Here is a 23,053-nt window from a genome sequence, read left to right on the forward strand (position 1 = left end):
GTTCTGAGGTAGCTGTATTCCTTCTCAGCTGTGGAGGGAGATGCAGCATGTCTGTCTATGCTTCCGTCCTGGCCGGAAGTCAAAAGTATTTTTTTATAGCATAGCTTTGTATTTTTAAACAGACGTCTTAATATTTATACAGTTTGTCATACTTTTCATCTTTTTACATGCTTTATCTCATAAGAGCAGATGTTAGCTAAATAGGTAAAAACCAAGAAATAGTCACTAATAGTAAAAAATGCATTCAACTAAAAAATAAGAGATTGGAATGTTTCATCAGGAAAAAATGATCACTTTACTTTCTTGGATAATCTGACCACTTCCTTTTTAAAAAATGAAGTACATTTATAGAGATTAAAAGTTTGCAAAATATAGTTTTATCTATAATCCAACTTGAAAAAGCATTTAAATAAAATTCAGCATCATGATCAAAACTCTCACCCAACTATAAATATAGAAGAACTTCCTCCACGTGATAAACAACATCTACAAAAAACCCCTACAGCTAGCATTGTATTACTGGTGAGAGACTAGATGCTTCCTCCTAAAATATGGAACAAGACAATGATATCCACTCTAACCATTCCTATTCAACATTGTCTTGAAAGTCATAGCTAGTGCAATAAGACAAGAAAAGGAAACACAAGGCATACAGATTAGTAAAGAAGAAATAAAACTATCTTTGTTCACAGATTACATGATTGTCTATGTAGGAAATCCAAAAGAATTGAACCTCAAGGGAGATTTGGAGCAGGGTTCCTGCTTTTGATTTGAAAAGAACAAACAGGGGAATAACTGAATTTGGGAAGGAAAAAAGCCAAATAAGAGACTAAGGTTCATGACTAAGCTGATTAAAGGATTCAAACATTTACTCAGAAAAAAATGACTTGTCCATGCTGGGAAGGAGATCAGTGGATTCCTTGGGGACTTTAGAGGGAAGGTCTGCATGGAACACCTGGAAGGCTGGATGCCAGGCCCAGCCAATTGTTTTTTTTCAAAGATTCCTATCATCAAGTATGACAAGGCGGCCAGAGAGTGATGGATCTAAAATGGTCATGTGGACTACAGACAGATGATAACAATGGGGTGAGATGCAGAACCTTCAGCCTATACTAGATCACCAGGTAGGAAAGACTTCAGAATATCTGAGATAATTTTTTTTGTAGCCCAATGATGCTGTGGTTTAGAGTCACACTTCATTTGTAGAAAACAAAGAATGGATTATTTTTTATAGAATACATTGGTTCTAAAACAAAACAAAACAACAGAAGAAAACAACTTCATCCCCTCTCCTGCCATCAGCTAACTATTTTCAGGATTGTGAGTAGAATTTTGCCAATGGGTAAGGAAAATTTGTACTAGGTACTTTATTTTGTCATTTTCTTAGTTTAAGTTTCCATGATTATTTTATGCCTTTCATTCTCTCTTTCCTTTGCCTAACTTAAAAATTTTTTAAAGGTTTAAAAACAAAACAAAACAGCAGTACTCATATTTTTAACTTTTGCTGCCACCCTATGGCTATCTTTCTTTATTATAGTAAAAAAAGGGCATCTCAGAGCTCCTGCTAAATCATCAAAACAGGGACAAGTGTAGAGAAAGCACATCTTTAAAAATTGCAGAACATCCAAGATGGTATTGCACCATAATGATTAGGATCTTAAACATGAATCTAGTACATGCTATATGTGTCTCTTATATATCATAATTTATCCTTTAAAATCTTACCAGTCTGTGTCTAACCTTATTTTAGTACTTCCTCATTTCTCATTTTACTTCAAACTGAGCTGCATAGATGCCCCAGGATACATTAATGTTGATTCTGGCTCACCAGTTAGGGTCAATTAGGGCTTTTAAGGATTCCAGAATAAAAATTGCTTAGGAAGCTGAACCTATCTGCAATAGTTCCATATCTTAAAACTTCTTTGTAGAATTTCATTTTGGTCTAGAGCTTGTCGTATTGGTGCAAAGCATTTTGGCTTTCCTTTAGTGGTAAGAATTAAAGAATACAGTTTTAAGAGGTAGTATTCTCACAGTCCATTTTCAGGGACTTTTTTTTGTGTGTGTGTGAGGGATATGGACTATTGTAACAATCTCCTTGCCACCTGTCTCTGCCATTCTAGTTCTTTTCTCTTGTTATCATCCTGAATCAAATTGGATCATTCCACTATTCTCTTTTCATTTTAAAAATCATTTAAAATTTTATTGTTGTTCAATTACAGTTGTCCCAATCCTGCCCCCCCCTCCATTTCTCTCCCCTGTCGCACCTCCCTCCCTCCCTCAGTCAATCCCCACTGGGTTGTCCATGTCCATGGGTCTTTGACTAGACACTTCCTTCTTTCCCCCATTATCCTCCTCCCCTCCCCTCTGGTCGCTGTCAGTTTGTTCCTTATTTCCATGTCACTGGTTCTATTTCACTCATTAGTTTGTTTTTTAAAATATTACATTGATCATTTTTTTGCATTCAGTTTTATATATAATGTATGAGTGAAATTATATGGTTCTTAACTTTTTCTGTCTGACTTATCTTGCTTAGCATGACAGTCCATGTTGTTCAAATGGCAGTATTTTATCTTTTCTTATGGTTGATTAATATTCCATTGAATATATGTACCATATCTTTTTTATCCAATCATCTATCAAAGGATACTTTGGTTATTTCCATGTCTTGGCCATAGTGAATAATGTTGCAATGAACACAGGAGTGCATATATATTTGTGAATAAATGTTTTCAAACAATTTTGGTAGATATACAAGAAAAGCAAACAAAAACTCATAGACACAGACAATGGTATGGTGATTACCAGAGGGAAGGGGCTTGGGGGCAGTAAATAGTAAAGTGGTTCGAATATATGGTGATGGAAGAAGATTTGATTTTGGATGGTGGGCATAAAATGCGATATACAGATGATGTATTATAGAATCATACACTTAATCCTATGCAATTTATTAACCAATGTCACTCTAATAAATTTAACTTTAAGAAATCAGGTAAAAAAATTTATAAAACACTGGAAGAAAGCATTGGATTCCTATTACTTATAGGGTAACATGCAGACTTCTTTGAAGACCCTTGATAAACCAGCCTCAACCAATCTGTCTGTACATTAGAATCAATTTCAAAATAAATAGTGCTGCTTATATCCATATCAAGCCAATTAAACCAATTAAATAAGAATATTTGGGCATGGAGGCATGGGATTAGTAAAATAAAACAAACCCAAAACTTTCTTAGGTGATTCTGATGTTCAGTCAGCACTGTGACCCTCGTGCCTAAAGTATAGCTCATTGATTCTCCTTAGGTGCATGTGGAGCACGTGAAGGACTAGTTAAATCAGATTGCTCAGCTCTACCAATACAGTTTCTGATTCAATAGGTCTGGGATGGGGTCCTAAGATGAGCATTTCTGTCAAGTTCCCAGGTGATGCTGATGCTGCTTGTCTGGAGACCACTCTTTGAGAACTGGCTTAAAGCAGTGCTTGAAACTTGGTTGTGCATTACCAAAGAAGCTTTTTAAAATTCTAATACCCAGAACACATTCCAGAGCACTAGCTTCTACTAATAAAACATACCTAATAATACCACACCATCTATGCTAACTTATTTAAAATAAATGACAGACATCATAAGAAGACTGTGAGACCTTAGGAAAACTCTTTAACCTATGTCTAGTATATTGACTTAATATTGTTATTGTCATTTACTTAATATGTAAAGAAGTGAATGAAAGTCTGTCATCATCTCTTGGATGTCAGATTTTCTTTTTTTTCCTGTATTTATTTTTAAGTATATTTTATTGATTATGCTATTACAGTTGTCCCAATTTTTTCCCTTTGCCCCTATCCACCTGATACCTACCCCCTTCCCTCCAACAATCTTCCTTCTTTCAAGTTCATATCCATGGGTCATGCATATAAGTTCTTTGACTTCTCCATTTTCTTTACTATTCTTAACATCCCCTTGTCTATTTTGTACCTGCCAGTTATGCTTCTTAATCCCTGTACCTTTACCTTCATCCTCCTCCTTCCCTTTTCCAGTGGATAACCTTCCAAATGATCCCCATACCAAGCCCTGGCTGGTTTGGCTCAGTGGATTGAGTGTCGGCCTGCGAGCTAAGTGTCGCTGGTTCGATCTTCCAGTCAGGGCACATCAGAGAAGGAAAACTCTGACTCCAAAAAACCTCCGCTGCCTTGCGGCATACCTCTTCAGGGGAAAGGCTAAGGGAGTAAACCCCGACAGAAAATCCGGAGCCGGAGTCCCTAAGGCGGTTTGACGTTGTAGTCAACACCGGCAACTCCTGCGGCGCACCTGAAGCCAAGCTGTATTGACTCCGTCTTTCCCTTGGACCCTTCAGCTGCGAAGAGAGCGGGGGTCTGCTGCATGGGCAACAGCAGACCCTCCATATCACCCTGCCCAGGCTCTGTAGCTTCAGCTTCGCTGGAGAGGGCACTCCAGCGTCATCGCAAGATGTCGATTCAACATGGGAGGAGACAGATACCGTGTCACTCCCGAGTCGGACTGCACAGCCATTCTCGGCGGTGCAGACAGACTCTTAAGAAGCTACACCATCGTCTCTCGAGACGGACGGCTGCCGACGATCCCCATACCTATGATTCTGTTCCTGATCTAGTTGTTTGTTTAGTTTGTTTCTGTTTTTTTTTAATGCATTTGTTGATAGTTGTGAGTTTTTTTTATCATTTTACTGTTCATAGTTTTGATCTTCTTTTTCTTAAATAAGTCCCTTTAACGTCTCATATAATAAGGGTTTGCTGCTGATGAACTCCTTTAGCTTAACCTTGTCTGGGAAGTACGTTATCTGCCCTTCCATTCCAAATGATAGCTTTGCTGGATAGAGTAATCTTGGCTGTAGGTCTTCACTTTTCATCACTTTGAATACTTCTTGCCAGTCCCTTTTTGCCTGCAAAGTTTCTTTTGAAAAATCAGCTGATAGTCTTATGGGGACTCCTTTGTAGGTAACTCTCTGCTTTTCTCTTGCTGCTTTTAAGTTTCTCTCTTTATCTGTAACCTTTGGCATTTTAATTATGATGTGTGTCTTGATGTGGTCCTCTTTGGGTCCAACTTGTTTGGGACTCTCTGTGCTTCCTGGATTTGTATGTCTCTTTCCTTCACGAGAAGGGAAGTTCTTTTTCATTATTTTTTCAAATAAGTTTTCTTTCTCTTCATCTTCTCCTTCAGGCATCCCTATGATTTGAATGTTGGTACTTTTGGAGATGTCCAAGAGTCTTTTCATTCTCTCCTTGTTGTTTTGAATTCTTGTTTCTTCATTCTGTACTGGTTGTAATTTATTTCTTCCTTATGCTCCAAATCATTAATTTGAACCCCAACTTTCTTCCTTTCACTATTGGTTCTCTGTGGATTTTTCTTTATCCAATGAGTTTTCTGAGCATCCTTATCACCAGTGTTTTGAACTCTGCATCTGGTAGTTTGGCTAATTCCATTTCACTTAGTTCTTTTTCTGCAGTTTTGTTCTGTTCTTTCATTTGGGCCATAGTTCTCTGTCTCCTCAATTTGGCAGCCTCCCTGTGTTTGTTTCTGTGTATTAGGTAGAGCTGCTTTGACTCCCTGTCTTGGTGGACCTGTTATGTTGTAAGGAGAAGAGCCTTAAGTATTTGCCAGGGTGGGGCAATGTATTTCACCATTTTGTGGCACTGTATGTAGGGGAGAATCCAGAGAGGGAACAATGTGGCTTGTTTAGCATTCTTCCCTTTTCTAGTCACTTCATCCACTTCCCATATGTGACTGGCGCCCTTCTAGCTATTGTCCTGGTGGTTGTTCCAAGAGTGGGTGGGTTTGCATACATTTTAGGACCATGGGGGCCTCTAAAAGGACTTTCCTGTGAGATGGGCAGTTTCTTCTGCCTCCCCAAGTCCCACTGGTTCCCACAACCAGAAGCTATGAGGCTTTATTTTCCCAGCATTGGAATCCTGGGATGTGCAGTCTGGCCTGAGGCTGGGATCACTTCTCAGGTGCCCCTCCTGCTTTTTATCCACCACACATGAATGTGAGACTGCCCATTCCTCCAGCCACTGTGGCTCCTCGCTGCTGCCTTGCTGTCACCACACCATGTCTTCTCTCTGCCCTGGCTCCCTATCTGCACCCTTCATACCCATCTGAATAAACATATCTTCTTTAAATCCTTGGTTGTTGGACTTCCATACAGTTCAACACAGATATCAGATTTTCTTCATAGCAATATTTGATGGATCAGAATAAACATGTGCTATTTGATTTTGAAGAACTTACTGGACAAAGGCTGAGGAAGAAGAGATATTTGGGAAAAAGAGGAGAGTCAAAGAAGACTCAAAGGAGAATCAGAGAAGAAAAAAGAGAAGCAAGAGCAGAAAAATACTGTTTACAAAACAAAATATAAAGAGTATTTGAAAGTTAAGACTAAATGAAGATTATGAGGTAAGAATAACTAATTGTACTTTATGGAGTAAGTATTCTGTCTCCTTATACAAATTGGCAGGTACTGAATTCAATATTTATTCTTAGTCTAAAGCTTTTTATTAATTGGATTTTAGTTTAATTTTAAGAATGGTAAATATGTTCACATGGTTCAGTAGTTAAATAATTTCAATGGTATTTAGGAAGCAGTATCCTTCTCATCCTTGAAAACTTCCACTTACTTTTCCTTGTTCCTAGAGGTAGGTAAACACTTTTTAGTATCTTTTTTCCCGGTGGGTATCCTTCTGGTCTTACATTATGCAAGTGTAAAAAATATGGACATGTTACTTGTCTCCACTTCTATATTGCATGAAAGAGTCCATAATTTGTACCCTGTTATGTGCTCTACTGTTTTCTCATAACATATCCTGGATATATTTCTGTGTTGTTATATAGAATGCTTCCTCATTCTGTTTCAACCACATATTTTGCTATTGTTTAGATGTTTCCTAATATTGTATCCTGAATTCTTGTCACCTCTTTCATATAGTAAATTGTTATACTCTAATCTGTGCATTAACTTATGATTTATCAGTTGGATCTAAATACATTTAAAAGTCTTTTATTCTTACAAGGTAGACTCAAGTATTCTATTTCTTTCTCTTTAAATTTCTAACATAACCACCCAAATTCCCTGAGGGTAATGGATGCCTCTGACCAACTGGCCCAAAATGGGGAAAGTTGAGTTTGATGATAAGGTGCATGTAAGCAAATATAAGGGATTATTATATTTCAAAATAATATACAAATAAAATATAAAACACTCAGTAAAGTGACCCCACACATCTCTATCTCATTCCCTGTCTTGTCCCCATATACTTTTAATAAAAAATTTATTTATCTATTTATTTATCATTTTTCTATTACAGTTGTCCCACTTTTTCTCCCATTGCTACCCCCACCTCACCCACTCCTCCCACAGTCAATCCCCACCCTGTTGTCCATGTCCATGGCTCATTTATACTAGTTCCTTGACTAGACCCTTTTCCTTCTTTCCCTCCTTCTCCCCCGCCCCTCTCCCTTTGTCACTGCCAGTCTGCTCCTTGTTTACATGCCTCTGGTTTTATTTTGCTCATTTGTGTTGTTCATTAGTTTCCTGTATTAGATGAGATCATATGGTATTTGTCTTTTGCTGCCCTAAACATAAATTCAAAAAATAATATTTTGTCAGGACATATCACTCTTTAAAATCCTAATTTTAATTACAAAATTTCCATGCCACTAGGTTGGTGGCAAATCCATATTAATGTGGTATCTCAAAACTTGAGGTCATTTTATATCTGGTAATAATTAGTTTGTAGTACTTATCATGTAATATAATGATCCATTTCCCTTTTTTCCCTTTTTTTCACTCTGCAGTGAGTTTCTCTAAGGGAGGAATCTTGATTTTTTTCAATTTTGTATCATAGCATAAAATATAAATATTTTGGGCATAAATCTTGGTTCAGAAGACACAATTAATGATTTGCAACAAGTAAACTCTTTGCAGTCATGATTTTCATATGAACAAAGAACAAAAATAACAGAATTTATTATAATCCTTTTAGCTTGTTTCCTTTAGCCTTACCCCTAATTTATTTCGTATTTAATTCTCTGGATTGATGCTTAATCAACACTAATTATGTTTATTTGGCTCTGAAACATGTTTTCTCCTGGTCTTCTTGTTTGAAGTCGGTTGGAGAGGCAGCATGATTTAGGGTCATGAGTGTGGACTTGGAAGACAGACTTCTTGGTATTGAATTCTAGTTCTGCCATTTACTAGTAAAGTAACTTTGTGCAAGTTACATTACTCTGTGACTCAGTTTCCTCTTTTGTTATAATGGTACTTGATTTATATGGTTGATATATTAATATCTGTGAGGTTCTTAGAGTAGAACCTGGTACAAAAGTGACAGCTTTCATATTTTATTTTTTCTTAGCCTTGAGAGAGAGCTAAGGATGCTTGAACTTCAAAGTCCTTTAGAGGTCTTAGCTTATACCATTCAGGATCCTGTAAGATTAAGTCAAACAGAGACCAGGACTTTTCCAGAGATCTTCCCTCTACAAACTTCTGAAGCCTCTGCCCCAGCAAAGGACCTGAGTAGATAGTTCCTCAAAGAGGACATGTAGATGGCTGATAGACATGAAAGGATGCTCAATGTTACTATTCATCAGAGAAATACAAATTAAAGCCACAATGAGATATCACCTCATACCTGTCAGAAGGGTTATCATCAGTAAATCAACAAACAACAAGTGTTGGCAAGGATGTGGAGAAAAGGTAACACTTGTGTGCTGTTGGTGGGAATGCAGACTGATGCAGCCACTGTGGAAAGCAGTATGAAGTTACCTTAAAAAAAAAACTTGGAACTGCCTTATGACTCAGTGATGCCACTTCTGGGAATATATCTGAAGAAACCCAAAACACCAATTCAAAAGAATATAATAGATGATTTCAATACTTACTGTATCTGAATACCTCCTTGAGTGGATATCTAGTCTTTGATCCTGACTCAAATTTCCAGAAAAAAAGATGCTCCAGTGTAATATTACTATTTGGGCTTTGAGTACAACATATTTCTTCTAAGAAAACTCTCTTTTAAACATATCTCCTTTTCAACATATTCAATCTACCGTCCTTTATTGAATCTGAAACCCTAGGTAAACTGACTGATTATGTATGTTAGTCAATGGTAGCTTTGGTTCTGAGGACACAATTCCCAATTCAGGTCATGTCCCACTTAACTATGCTGTCTCCTGATGTAACCTATTCATCTTTGTATTTCATTGCTTCCCTTCAGTGTGGAAAGTCTTTTCTAGTTAAGTCAATCTTTTGTTTTCTTATAAAATACATTCTTTGACTTTTTCCTAGGGTATACTCCTAACCAAACATATTTTACGCTCTTTTAGTACATAATCTAATATCTTCTTTTCCCTATAGCACCAACATGAAGCCTATGCAGAGCAACATCAATGTAACATTTTTCATTTTCTGAAGTCTCTCAGCCCTTGATTGCTATGAATTTCTATTTGAGGATTTTGTTTGATGAATTTCATTTCACATGGAAATGTAACAAATGTTTATTGAAAGATTGTGGATACAGTGACAAAGATTGACTAGAAAGAAAGGTTATTCATTAAGGTTTTGGAGATACAAAAACTATTTTCTTCCATGGAGACCTGAGTTTGTGGAACAGGGACTCCAGCAAATTAAGTTTTCATTGATGTAGTCTTCAAGCATTTCCTTGACCTGTGATAGTGGAAAAAATAAAAAATTAAGATGAACTTGGATTTCCTGAGCAGTGATGACTACTTCCCTTAGGTGTGGGTAGTACAGCACCTAAGGAAATCAATTAGTATAGTGGGAAACAAGATCTGTTACTTATGATTATCAAATAAGCAACCCAATGAACTATCAGAGGTTTGACCATCACTGGCCCTCTACAAATAAAAGGATTTTTCTATAATAAGTTCCACTCTGAGTAATATCATGTCTATGAAGAATATTGAGACAGAATTTTATGGAGGAGGTTTGAAGGACAAGACAAAGGGATTCTAACCACATTTGGAAGGATTGTGAATTGCTTACCTTTGCTGCAAGGAGCATTGTACTCAGCAATTGCAAACTCTTCTGAATAAAAACAAAATCATTTGATGAAGTGGGAGGGATAGCAAACACTTATGGGATACAGGTTAGTGAAAGGATATTGTGGGAAAAATTGTATTGTGTCAGAGACATCAGCATCATTCATTTGATGTATTGCTGGCTGCCTTATATTGTTAATTTTTCAAATACAGTTATGTTATGTTTCCTTTTATCCTGTATGTCTGAAACAGTTCAGTGTTGTACTTATTTAAATCTAATATTGTCATATAGTTGATTTAGCTGAAGAAAAAGGAACTAAATATCCTACAGGTGTTTTGTATTAGTTGATATATTTATACTATAGGCAGTTTCTACAATGTATGTATAGATGACAGAGGAGAATCAGACTCGATGGAAACAAAATGGAGTGATTAGGCCTTGTTAATGTAATAAATTTTCCATACACATTTCTGAAATCTAAACTTCTGTGATCAGGATTTAGTTCTTATGTGAAAGTTGCTCATGCTCACCTGTCTCATAGTAATCATAGACTTTCACTATGGCTGGTTTCAGATCTCTTACTGGGATATCTTGTAGAACAATGAAGGATAAGCTTAATGTCTGAACCGTCACCTAGAAAACAAAAGGGAATTAAATGAGTTTTCTTCTCTCTCCTTTAAATGAGTTTAAGTTTTGTTTTTTTCTGAAAAAAGCACCTTTTAAAAATCAGCTATAGTATAAATGACCCATGGACATGGACAATGGGGTGGGGATTGATTGTGGAAAAAGGGGTGGGCTGGGTAGGGGGAAGCAATGGGGGAAAAAGTGGAACAACTGTAATAGAAAAACAATAAAAATTTGTTTTTAAAGAAAAAAAATCAACTAGCAGGATTCTTAAATTGTTCAGAAAGTTCCAAGAGTAAAAGAAAACCTCCCCAAATTGTTTCTTAACTAACTAAAACAATGCATATATTCCCATCAATGCTAGTACATGGCTTTGTTCATAGGGGGTGAATGATATATTATTTTTATTGGTTGATTAGCTATGTTTATTTTTGAATTTCCAGAGATTTGGCAAAGTTTCATTTTTTTTTATATTATAGAAATACTTGTGTTAACTCAAAAAGGAATATAAAAGGTCAATCATTGTAGCCTGTTCCATAAAGTTGTAAACTATAATATACTTGTCAATCTGTAAATTAATAACCATGCTACAATGTATAACTATAAAATTAGATTAATTTAATGGTGGACTGGTCATATCATTTTAGGACTTAAGTCCTTGTTGATATTGACAAGTATTTTCCCCTTTTATATTGTTGATGTGTTATTGATATAATAGACTAATCCCAGTTATTACTTCCTTACATTACTCACTGTCTTCAAGATAACTTGAGGACATAAAAAGCACATTTTGTGGAGAATTTCTTGCTTTCAAGGTCCTAGAAATATTCACATCTCAATATTGTAATAAGTCACTTCTTTACATAGTCCTAGATGAAATGTAAATAAAAAGGAGAGGAGAACATTTACTGGAATTAATGTTAGAATTCTCAAATATTTAGCATGAAGGTAATGTCTCCAAAATGCCTTCATTCTCTTCTCAGATATGTCCCTTAGAGGGATTATTATCCATATTTTTTGTAGCTAGAGTGACAGGGCTCTCACCTTATCCAGGTAAATCAAGACATGGTTGTTGTTGATTTCTGTTCGGCTCACATCATCCGAGTATTCAAGCTGAAGAAAATTAGGACATTACAAATGGTAATAAACAGAAGAAAGCCCTGGGGAAACCCAGAGAAAAGAACTTTTATTACCAAACTACACCTGAGGGTAACATTTCTTCCAATATTTTTTGTAATGAAAGACAATAATGTGGTAGAATTATAAGTAAGGTAATTGGGATGCAGGGTTTAATATTAGTAAGACACATGGCCTATGTGTAAAGTTGACTTATTTGAAGAAAAGAGAACTAAATATTCTAAACTTAGGAATTACCTATATTTCAAGGCTTAATTTACATTCTGTTCCTTAATAAAGGAGGGTTTTTTTTTTTTTTCTTTTTACTTCATTTGTTTGCTCTAATCTCTTTTTGTCTGAACTCTGGTAATACAGTTTATGCCAATCTGTCATTGTCATGTTTTTTTCAGTGGTTCATACGTAGATGCTTTTTCTTCAAGATTCTAAGCTGCATGAAAGTAGTAACCTGCTGACTTTTTTCTTAATAGGTGTGGCTTCTAGGTGTATTATGCACATGGTGAGCACCAATGAAAACATGCTAACTTATATTTCTGCATTTGGAGAAAGTATTAGTCTTTCACAGAGGTTGATTTAATAGGATTATAATATGTATATTGTTTTAGTCTGGAGATATATAAAACATTAAATAAAATGGGGAATCATGGGCTCGTAATAAACCTACCATTTTCACTGATAGTTTCAGGGGAATGAAGCCAGATACCATCTTTACATCAATAATAGCCATGTTGGAGGCAGGACGATTCCCAGTGTAACTGAAGATCCAGGGAAAAAGAAAATTGGGGTTTTATTACTAAATAGTCTTTAAAATTTTTTTCACAGTAAGCCCTGAAAAGTACACAGGAAACTTCCTAAGTATCCTACCCAAGTGGATTAGAAAACCAGCTCTGCATTAGAATTTTAAGGGATCCTGTTGAAGCCACAGAGACTGGGCCAACTTTAGACCTGATGAATTAGAATTTCACATGTGTGAACTCTTGAGGATATGTGTTTGAAGAAAGCTCTACAAGTGATGCATAACTGCTTGAGACCTCTAATCTATGTCAGTTTTTTGTTATATATATTTTATCTTAACTTTTTTCCTGAATAGTGTCTCCAACCAGTTTGTAATATTCTTGGGGACAGATACACTTTTTTGTCCATTGAGGCATTTTATTTTCATGTATGTATTACATCCCTAGAAAAAGAATACCAGGATTTTCCTGCCTGTGTGTTTTCATCCTGCTTCTTCATGGTCCATGATGCACACTGAGGTTAGTGGTATATTGAAACCAAACTGACGGGATGGAACCAGGTTGTTCTGCCATTTTTCTAGATCTTTGAGTTGCACATCAAATCTGGGGCTGATTATCCACACTTGTTTAACTTTCCTGTGACGTTCACAACAATTTTCCCAGCTCTGTGGTCATCAATAAGTTCAAATTTGCCAATATAAACAAGTTTCATCATCACAGTTAGAAACCAGACTATGACTTTGGAGTACAGCCTAATAAGAATCTGGCATTTCCGAAGGTGAAGAAGAAGAACTAGAAATTGAAAAATTATGTGAAAAAATAATGAAGCAGAACTTCCCTAACTTGGGGAAGGAAATAGATTTACAGGTCCAGGAAGCACAGAGAGTTCCAAAAAAACTGGACCCAGGGAGAACCACACCAAGACACATTATAATCGAAATGTCAAAAATTAGGGATAAAGAGGGAATCTTAAAAGCAGCAAGAGAGAAGAGAATTACGTACAAAAGGGCCCCAATAAGACTATCAGCTGATTTCTCAAAAGAAACTCTGCAGGCAAGAAGGGATTGACAAGAAATATTCAAAGTAATGAAAAGCAAAAACATACAACCACGATTACTCTATCCAGTGAAGCTGTCATTCAGAATAGAAGGGCAGAGAAGGTGCTTTCAGGACAAAGTAAAACTGAGGGAGTTCACCAGATCCAAACTACTGTTATATGTAATGTTAAAGGGACGTATTTAGGAGAAAGAGGATCAAAACTATGAACATTAAAATGAAAACTGTATCACAACAACAAACAACAGAAGCCAGGGAACCGAAAGAAAGGCAAACTAAGTAGAGAACGAGAGTGGGAAAATAATTATAGGTATGGGGAACGTTTTGGGGTGAGGTCATCAGGAAGGGGGAAGGGGGGAAAGGGAGGGAGATGGTACATGAACTAAGAAGCATAGTAGGAGGGAGTGGAGTAGAGGGGAAGATGTTGAGAAGAACTATATGCACAACCAATGGGCATGGACTAAGGAGGGTGGACAACTGGGGGAAGGGTGTCACTGGGTGGAGGGTAACAAAGGGAAAAGAAATCGGGACAACTGTAACAGCATAATCAATAAAGCATATTAAAAAAAAAGAATCTGGCATTTGCCTCTGTTCTTGGCATTGCTGATACTAAGAAAGCATCAGTCAGGACATTCATGCACACCATTATGGTGGCACGAAAAGATGGCCTAAAGAGCTATAAATACATTTTTACAGTCCCTGTGGCTATTTGAATATTGTTATATAAATATATGTATTTTTTCTAAGCTCTTTTTTTTTGGTATATAAATCTAAGATTTAATTATTGCCAATAGAAATTCTAACTAAAGAGTCATGACTTCCTTCTACTTATGTGTTCCAAGAATTCCTCATCTTGCTTTTCCTCCTTGGCTGCTTGAAGATCGGCCACCATCATTATGGACACAATAACTATCTGGACCAACACACTACTTGAATGGAAAAAAATGGTCATCGACATCCTTTATCCTGGGAAGACAACAGTACCTAACATATAAATTTGGGAAAAACTAGCCCAAATGTATAACAGTTGCACAGCAGATGTTTGTGTTTGAACTCAGAACCCATTTTGGTGGTGGCAAGATAATGGCTTTGATATGATCTATGATTCCTTGAACTGCACAAAGAGAAATGAACCCAAACATGGACTTGCAAGACACGGCCTATATGAGAAGAAGACCACAAGAAAACAGAAAGAAATGCAAGAACAGAATGAAGAAAGTCAGGGGGACTGCCAAGGCCAATGTTGGTGCTGGCAAAAGTGAGCTGGAGATTAGTCAACGGAAGGAGTGAAGAGTCTTCAGTGACTTTATCTGTGGTGATGATTGTGCAGATTTTTCACGAGAGGATTCATAAACTAAGAACTTAAAAAAAATTAAAAAATGGAAAAATAATTCCTCATCTTTGTTCTGAACAGGTCAAGAATAATATGGGATTTCATTACAGAAGAATAAAATTAGGGTGAATCATTTCATAATGAAATAATAAATTCAGGTCAGAGGCAAGGGGTATGCTCTTCCTTTAGTTATTATTGAGGGAAATTAATAACCTTTAAATAATGAGGTGTGACAATATTAGATTCTGGAGGTAGGGGATATAGAATGTAAACCTCATCACAGAAATTCTGTATCAACATGAGAACACACTACTTTTTCAATAAATGTAGTGCAAACATTTTCCATCCCAGTGCTCTGCTTAATGAGGAGTAGGTCCAGGAGGAAGACTGGTTGTTATACTCAGAATTAAGTGATTCAGTCAGCAGGTCTTACCTGACTTTCAGTGAGATCTGGAAGCTGGGTTGGGCTTCGAGTTCATTACAAGATTGGGGCAGAGTCTGCACCTCCAAAGCAAATGGGAATTCTTCTTTTTCTGGGAGAATATTGTATTTCAAGGAAGTCTGTGGATGATCAAAGACAAAAATCAGTGTTTCTCCCTTTCCCTGTATTTCTCCCAAATTCCTCAACTCTTTTGGATTTGGTTTATCATTTCCTGAACGAGGACTTCTTAGTGAGAATGGTTTTTTTTTTTTTTTTTTTTTTTTTTTTTAATACTTTATTTATTTTTGAGAGTGAGGGAAAGGGCAGGAGAAAGAGAGGGAGAGAAACCTTGATGTGTGAGAGAAGCATCAATTGGTTGCCTCTTGCATGGTCCCCCACTGGGGACCTGGCCTGCAGCCCAGGCATGTGCCTGGCTGGGAATCAAACTGGCGACCTTCTGTTCACAGGCTGGTGCTTAATCCATTGAGCTACACCAGCCAGGGTGGGAATGGTTACTGTTGACCCTCTCCCCTCGTCTGCTCCAAGAGTCTCACCTGGAGGTAGACACATCCTTCTCCTGTCACTGTCATGCTGTATTCTCCAGGCACCTCTGGCAATGAGATCTGCTGTAGTAGCAAGCGGTTGTTGTTGTCTACTTGGAAATTTGCAGAAAATGTCCCTGCAGATTGGATGGCTACCTGTGCAGCCTTCCCAATCCTGGTAAAAGTGGCTGCTCCATATTTGGACAAAGCATGGAGAGCCACCATTGTGTCCTGAGAGAGACAAGTGAGAGAACCACTTACGCATGACAAACCTTTGAGTACCCAGAGGCCTGTGTTAGCTGCCACAAAGGGGCTCTGATTTCCTATTTTGTATTTTCCTCACTTCTTAAATATTGGAGTCCTAATATCAATATTGGTTATAATCCTTAAATAGATGACAGCACCATAACATTCACATGTCTGCCTTGGACTATATGCCCTAAAGTTCATTTTACTTCTTAGAAAATTGATCATTTTCTCTCTATAAATATATATGGGATATAAAATGTAGAAAATATATGTGAATGGGAATCATTTATTGGCAGTAGCTATTTGCCTAAGATATCTTATTTTTTTGGTGAATAATATTTTATCTTCATCAAAGAGTTTTTTGGGTCAGAAATATTATAAAACAGTGTCATAACTATGCATTTTAGTTTTGGATGATTCCTAAGTATTAATTACCTAGATTATCTATATAATATAATTTTCTTTCCACTTTCTCTTTTTTCCTTTTTAATATTTTTAAAATTGTTTTTCTATTATAGTTGTCCCATTTTTTCCCCATTTCTCCCCACAGCCAGCCCACCCCTTCTCCCACAGTCATTCCCCACCCTATTATTCATGTCCATGGGTTATTTATACTAGTTCCTTTACTAGACCCTTCCCCACTATACATATTGAGAAAAAGAATGATATATTAAAATCTAGGTTATCTATATAATTTTCTTTTCACATTCAATATACATACTGAGAAAAAGAATGAAAACACATTCAGCTGTCACTCTCAACCCACTTGAAAACTTGACAACTGTGGTCATATCTGCTACCACCCAACCAAAGTTCAGTAGGGCTCTTACCTCCAAATTAAATTCTACTCTGCTGCTGAGGTCAGTGCCCTAAAAGAACCCAATGTTTTTGCAGTCATGATCAAGGTCATGTTTCAATTTCCCCAAAGAAAATAATTAATAGTAATTATAATTATCTCCTTGGTATATTGATATTTTTATTTGGTTCTTCCTTGTTTACTGGAAGTTTGACTTCTCCTTTTCATACTCCTATTTAAAATTCTCATCAACACTGAATCTGGGTGACATCCTTTAAATAATATATTCTTTCCATTCATATGGATAAATAAAATATCAAGTACAATGGACAAAGGATGAAATGGCATTTTATTCATAGGTGTAGAAGCTAACATCTAAATTCTCTGAAGATAAATTCTACTGAGTATATATTGATAATTTTTGGGGGGTATAAAAGTATATAGCTAGGCTCAGGAGGTTAGCTTAATAAAGATAGTTCTTTATGTTTCTGTCAATAAGTGGAAAGAGGAAGCATGAAATGTGTCTGTTATAAAAGAAATCAGTTAAAGGAGACCCAAAAATGAAGAAATTTTCAAGGAGAGATTATTGGGATTTGAGTGGTATTCCCGGGAATGTTTTGAAAGAAACTCTTATAACTTCCAAAAGATTGATAGATTTTTAAATTCATTCTGCTATGGCTCTTTTATTTTTATTTTTTATTTTTATTACATTTTATAGATTATATCATCACAATAGTTCCATTTTTCCCCCCTTTGCTCCCCCTGCACAGCACCCCCCAGCCCCAGCAATCCCTCCCTTCCCCAGTCCATGTCCATGCGTCATGCATGCAATCTCTCTGGTTTCTCCCTTTCCTATGTTACCATTATTTTAGAGTTACTTCATTAATTGATATTTTTAACAATAAAAAAGTAATATTTCCCCCCCCTCAGACTTTAGACCCTTTTGCTATGGCTCTTGATAGTAGTACCCCATTACTGCTTTAGGGAGGTCAAGTTGTTATTGGAAAGAAGACACTGTGATAATAACACACAGAGGGGTGCCAGAATTCTAAGCATCTTTTTTTTCTTTGTTTTTTTCAGACTTCATTTATTTATCTTTAGAGAGAGGGGAAGGGATGGAGAAAGAGAGGAAGAGAAATATCAATGTGGGGTTACCTCTTGTGCATCCCCAACCTGGGACCTGCCCTGCAAATCAGGCATGTGCCCTGACTGGGAATCAAACTGGTGACCCTTTGGCTCACATGCCAGTGCTCAACTCACTGAGCCATACCAGCCAGGGCGAGGCATTTTCTTTTTAGCTCTCTTTGACTTTTATTTTCCTTTATTTCTCACTATCCCTGAATTCTAATAACATTGTCCTCCTTTCAAGTTATTCTCACCTTTATGTTTTATTCTTGGATATATATTTATCCTATTCAAACCTTTTGATACCAAAAGGTAATGTAAAAGGTTCTGGGAACCTGGTGTACAAACCTGGGTGGAGGAGAAGCCCCCTTGAGAGTTCTGTTGCTTTGTGATCCACTTCACAATGTGCGATGCAGAAGTCAGGTCCTCTGAGCTTGGGGCAGGGTGGGCAGTGAGGTAAGCAAGAAGCACGTAGGCCGTCATCTCCACCTCAGCAGAGGGAGCTCGGGGCTGGTAAAAATGCTCCACTGGTGCCCTGAGTTTCTGAGGTCGTGTCCAGTGAACAGAATTACCTGGGGGAGAGAAAAATAAATTTATAAGTGACTACATGTTCACACTTAATTTAAGGTGAAAGTACCGACGCCAGAGCTGAAGTGAGGATTGTAGTCCTATAATAACCCCTTGAACCGTATCTAGATGACTTCCTTCTCTGTAAATCTGAATGTGGTTTGTTTCAGCCAGGTTAAAGAAGAAAACGGTGCTAGAGTCAGAAGCCCATAGTCCTCTAAATTTTCAAATGGTTGCTGTAGTGGGGTTGGTGACAGAACAGAAGAGCAGAGCAAGTTCTCTCACTGGTCATAATTTCTTATTTCTGATATTTTCCAGGCCTTGTCTGGGGCTTGTTAAATTTTCTCTAAAACCTGCCCTTAGAGGTTTCTTCTGAAGATTACAGGTCACTTGAGATAATGTAGTTCATATTCATTAGGTTGGAAAAAAAATACAATAATCCTTAAAATACCAAATACTGACAAGAGTGTGAAATAATGGGAATCTATTTACACTTCTGTGGGAAGTAAACTGTTCTTTGGCAAGCAATGTGACAATTTCCAGCCAAGGGGAAGAAGTGCTTAGCCTACTACTCAGCAATTACGCTTCTCGAACTATGACTGAGGAAAGTACACACATGCACAAGGAGACATGTATGTATTCACTACAACATGTCTTGTAGCAACAAATAAGAAAATATCAATGAGGAAAAACTCTTCATATAAATTATGACCTTTTGTTGTATTGTAATGTATTATGCAGCAGAGAAAATTAATGAACTAGAGTTACAGGCACCCATGTAGGGGACTTTTGGTATCATAATGCTGAATTTAAGAAAAACAAACAAACAGACAAAAGAACAAGATGCAGAAATAATCAAAAGTATGATACTGCTTTATCTAAAGATAAGAAAATGTAAAAATTTTGAATATTATTTAGCGATACATATGCAGTAAAAATATAAAGAAACCCACAGAAATTGTAATGAGAAATTCAGGATAATGATTCCCTTCAGGAGTGGGAGTAGTACACAGGGAATTTTTCCTACAATGGTAATATTTTACTTTTTAATCTGGAAGGGAGGTATAAAGGTATTTGCTAATTATTCTTTACACATTTTTGTATATCTGAAATGTTTTCCAATACAATTTTAAGAATAAACAATCAGTGATAGTGTCAAGGGAGAAAGGTAGAATGTTTTATTGGATATTTTATTATTGTTTGCATTATATTTTCTATTTCTTTGACCTCCTCCCTCCACATTGACTACTGTTTACATAGAAGTATTGTGTGAATATGAAAAGATTTGTCAACATCATCAGTCTTGTAAAATGAGCATAAAATCCAGAATTTTTTCATGGGGTTACTTCCTTCAATTATTTCTTATGATATGATGCATCAGGTATATATTAAGAACTGATATCTGAATCATAGTAGCTCATACTTTTACAACGCTATGTGCCATATACTCTTCCAAGTGCCTTACATGTTTCACTCACTGAACTCTGACAACAACCCTATGAAGTATTATCCCCATTTTACTGATGAAGGAACTGAACACAGATAAGTGAAGTGACCTGCTCAAGGTCACACAGACAATATGTTTTGGAGGTGGTCTCCAGAGGCCAAGCTTCTCACTACTCTAGTATACTGCCTCTTATCTTTTGATATGTGACTTGACTAAGAAATGCTAGATTTTATAATGATATAGACACAAGAGGAGGGAAGAAAGGGATCATAGGAGGTAGGTGTAGGGGATTTTGGCAATGTCGTTGTGCTCGATACAGAGAACGTGGGATGGGGATTTCAGGTGTGCCCTCACCTTCCTTCACCACTTCCTCATTAAGTGACTTGAGTACTTCGCTCCTTTTTTCCTGGTTACCTGCCAGGGCAAAAGCATAGGCCAACAGTGCCTTGGTATAGACATGGTTTCCATGGGGTTCTTGCTTTGTTGAATTCCAAGCTGACTCCAGGCAGAATAGGGCATTGCGGACAACAGGGTGCTGTGAAAGGCAAACAAGAAGGGAACCGAACTACATGAACAGGGAGGCAAGTATTCCCAGGTAAACACACAGATCGTAGCACAGGAGATAAAAAAGGATTTCAAATGCGTTTGTTCACCACTTCTCATTCTTATAGATAGAGAGAACAGTATATATATTTTTGCCTGTTATTATCACAGTTATAAGGCAGGAATATAGATAAGCCATATCTTTAGAATTCACTGTGTGTGTGTTTTGGGGGGATGCTGTTAGGGAACAAATAGCTTAGGAACATCACTGGAAAAGTAAATCTTTCTTAATGGATTGACCGAATTCTCTATTGATCTGGGGAGCATTAGAATGGTGTAGAAGGAAAGCCAATACTTGGCTTTTAGTAGCATGACATTTCATACAGCAGGTTAGTAGCTTCATTGCATCCAGAATTATGCTTCAGCAGGGAAGGAGGTGGTACCTACACTGATGGGAAGAGGAATCTCCAGAAGAGCAATGGTGATATAGGCAGAGAGGGTCTTGTCATCTTCTACTCCACCCTGTAGATATGAATGTGACAGAGATTTGAGTAATTTAACTTCTGAGAAGACTCTTAATCCGTTCTTCGTTTTTTGCTGTGTCATGGACTTTATCCTTACCCATACTCACCCACAGGGGGCAAATGATCGCATCCTAAATGCGATCCCCTCTTTCTTGATGTTATCCAGGTTTTATCATTCTCTGATACCTTCCCTAAAGAATTTCTACATTGTTACCGCCTCTCCTCATCCTTGTAACACATCGTAATGGACAAATCAAAGCTCACCTTAATGGCATTGTTGAGCAGTGACCCAGAACTTTTGAAACAGCCATTGTTCTCCTGCTTATGGGACAGCCAGGTGAGAGCTTGGGTGACGTGTGCTTCATCAATGAAGATGTAAGCTCGAGCCTGGGCAAAAGTCTTCAGTACAAAGGCGGTGAGCCTGAGGGGATGAAGGAATGATGCTATTTATGTTGTTGAGTGAATGGTTTTATAACCACTTTGCAGCAGCAGGCTTCACAGGACACATCTTACATTGATATAAATCATCTACCAGGAATCCTTGCGTACATAGGGCTCCCACCTTCTTTGGACTACTTGATTAACTTGCTAGATCTAAAATTTCCGTGCTGACTCACTTCCTCTTTGCTACAAAGAGTCTAAGTACTTCTAATGTTACTTTAAAAACTTATTTGTGTAAGTTTTTAAATCTTCTCTTTAGAGATTTCCTTCTTTAGATGGCAGAATCTTCTCATACAGCTCTTGCATGCAGTAACAACCTCTAATATTGTTTTGCCTTAGAAATTTTAAAACTGTTTCATATTACGGGTCCTTCACATTTCTTTCTTCCTATTGGTCAATTTATTCTCAGTTAAGTTGAACATAATCTAAAAAACATAATATCATCTGAAGTGAAGATGGTTTATCTAGAAGTTATATGATATGTTCATTGGCCATATCAATAAAATGCTCATGGTTATGGGAGTTATTTTAGGAAAAAAATAGCCATTTTAAAAAGAAAATCTTGATGTATTATTAACAGGATTAATTTTGGGGACAAGTGTCACATATATGTATTTGAATCTCAACTTTTCTGATTGTTACCATGCAAATCTTAGTGTATTTACCTAGTCAACCAGCTATAAGTTTTATAATACATATCTGATAGGGTTACTGTAAATATAATTATAAAAATATTTGTAAAATGAGTTGGTACAAAAAAAAAATAGGAGCTCAAAAGACTTTCTTTCTCTTACCAGGTATTGCCTTCAGTCCTGCCGTACTCCTCCCCAAAGGTGCTGTAGGAGCCATCATAGTGCTTATAGTTCAGCTGTCTCTGGTAACCTGGAATGGAAGCTTAATGAAACCGCAGGAAAGACTGTATATGCTGTGGCCAGAGAAATAGCAAAATGATTTGGTTTCTCTTGTGATATTTTCTAAAGTTTGCTGTTATATATTAGGAGGTTCTGAGTCCTAAACATTTATTGGAGGTTGGACACTGGATAGTCACCATAAAACTGTCATAGTATTCTTTTAAAATTTTTGTTTTTCAATTACAGTTGTCCCATTTTTCCCTCATTGCCCCCCCTACCCAGCCCACCCCCTCTCCCACAGTCATTCCCCACCCCGTTGTCCATGTCCATGTGTCATTTATACATGTTCTTTGACTAGACCCTTCCCCTACTTATCCTCCTTCTCTCCCTCCCCCTTCCCCCATGATAACTGTTATTCTGTTCCTTGTTCAATTTTGTTCATTTGTTAGTGTTGTTCATTAGTCTTCTGTATTAGGTGATATCCATATGGTATTTTTCTTTCTTTGCCTGGCTTATTTCACTAAGCATAATTCTCTCTAGTTCCATCCATGTTGTCGCAAATGGCAGGAATTCCTTCTTTCTTTCTGCTGCATAGTATTCCATTGTGTAAATGTACCACAGTTTTTTGATCCACT

General features: G+C 37.0%; 1 protein-coding gene and 1 pseudogene across 1 annotated transcript in view; both read right to left on the reverse strand.

Annotated features, from left to right (window-relative positions):
- Positions 1 to 9,545: 9,545 nt before the first annotated feature.
- Positions 9,546 to 23,053, reverse strand: part of LOC150011339 (alpha-2-macroglobulin-like) — a 49,742-nt gene continuing 36,234 nt past the window's right edge. Inside the window, exons 25-36 of the mRNA XM_090275405.1 lie at positions 22,362 to 22,449; positions 21,391 to 21,547; positions 21,050 to 21,124; positions 20,414 to 20,594; positions 18,394 to 18,617; positions 15,888 to 16,106; positions 15,346 to 15,473; positions 12,454 to 12,544; positions 11,700 to 11,768; positions 10,562 to 10,664; positions 10,035 to 10,076; positions 9,546 to 9,695 (exon numbers count right to left, since the gene is read on the reverse strand). Coding sequence (XP_090131531.1) covers positions 9,679 to 9,695; positions 10,035 to 10,076; positions 10,562 to 10,664; positions 11,700 to 11,768; positions 12,454 to 12,544; positions 15,346 to 15,473; positions 15,888 to 16,106; positions 18,394 to 18,617; positions 20,414 to 20,594; positions 21,050 to 21,124; positions 21,391 to 21,547; positions 22,362 to 22,449 — 1,394 coding nt within the window. The 3' untranslated portion in view covers positions 9,546 to 9,678. The remainder of the gene's footprint in view (positions 9,696 to 10,034; positions 10,077 to 10,561; positions 10,665 to 11,699; positions 11,769 to 12,453; positions 12,545 to 15,345; positions 15,474 to 15,887; positions 16,107 to 18,393; positions 18,618 to 20,413; positions 20,595 to 21,049; positions 21,125 to 21,390; positions 21,548 to 22,361; positions 22,450 to 23,053) is intronic.
- Positions 12,967 to 14,225, reverse strand: LOC150011340 (small ribosomal subunit protein uS8-like; annotated as a pseudogene).

The sequence above is a fragment of the Furipterus horrens genome, unplaced genomic scaffold, assembly GCF_987537825.1.
Source record: "Furipterus horrens unplaced genomic scaffold, mFurHor1.1.pri manual_scaffold_4, whole genome shotgun sequence".
Classification (NCBI taxonomy): Eukaryota; Metazoa; Chordata; class Mammalia; order Chiroptera; family Furipteridae; genus Furipterus; species Furipterus horrens.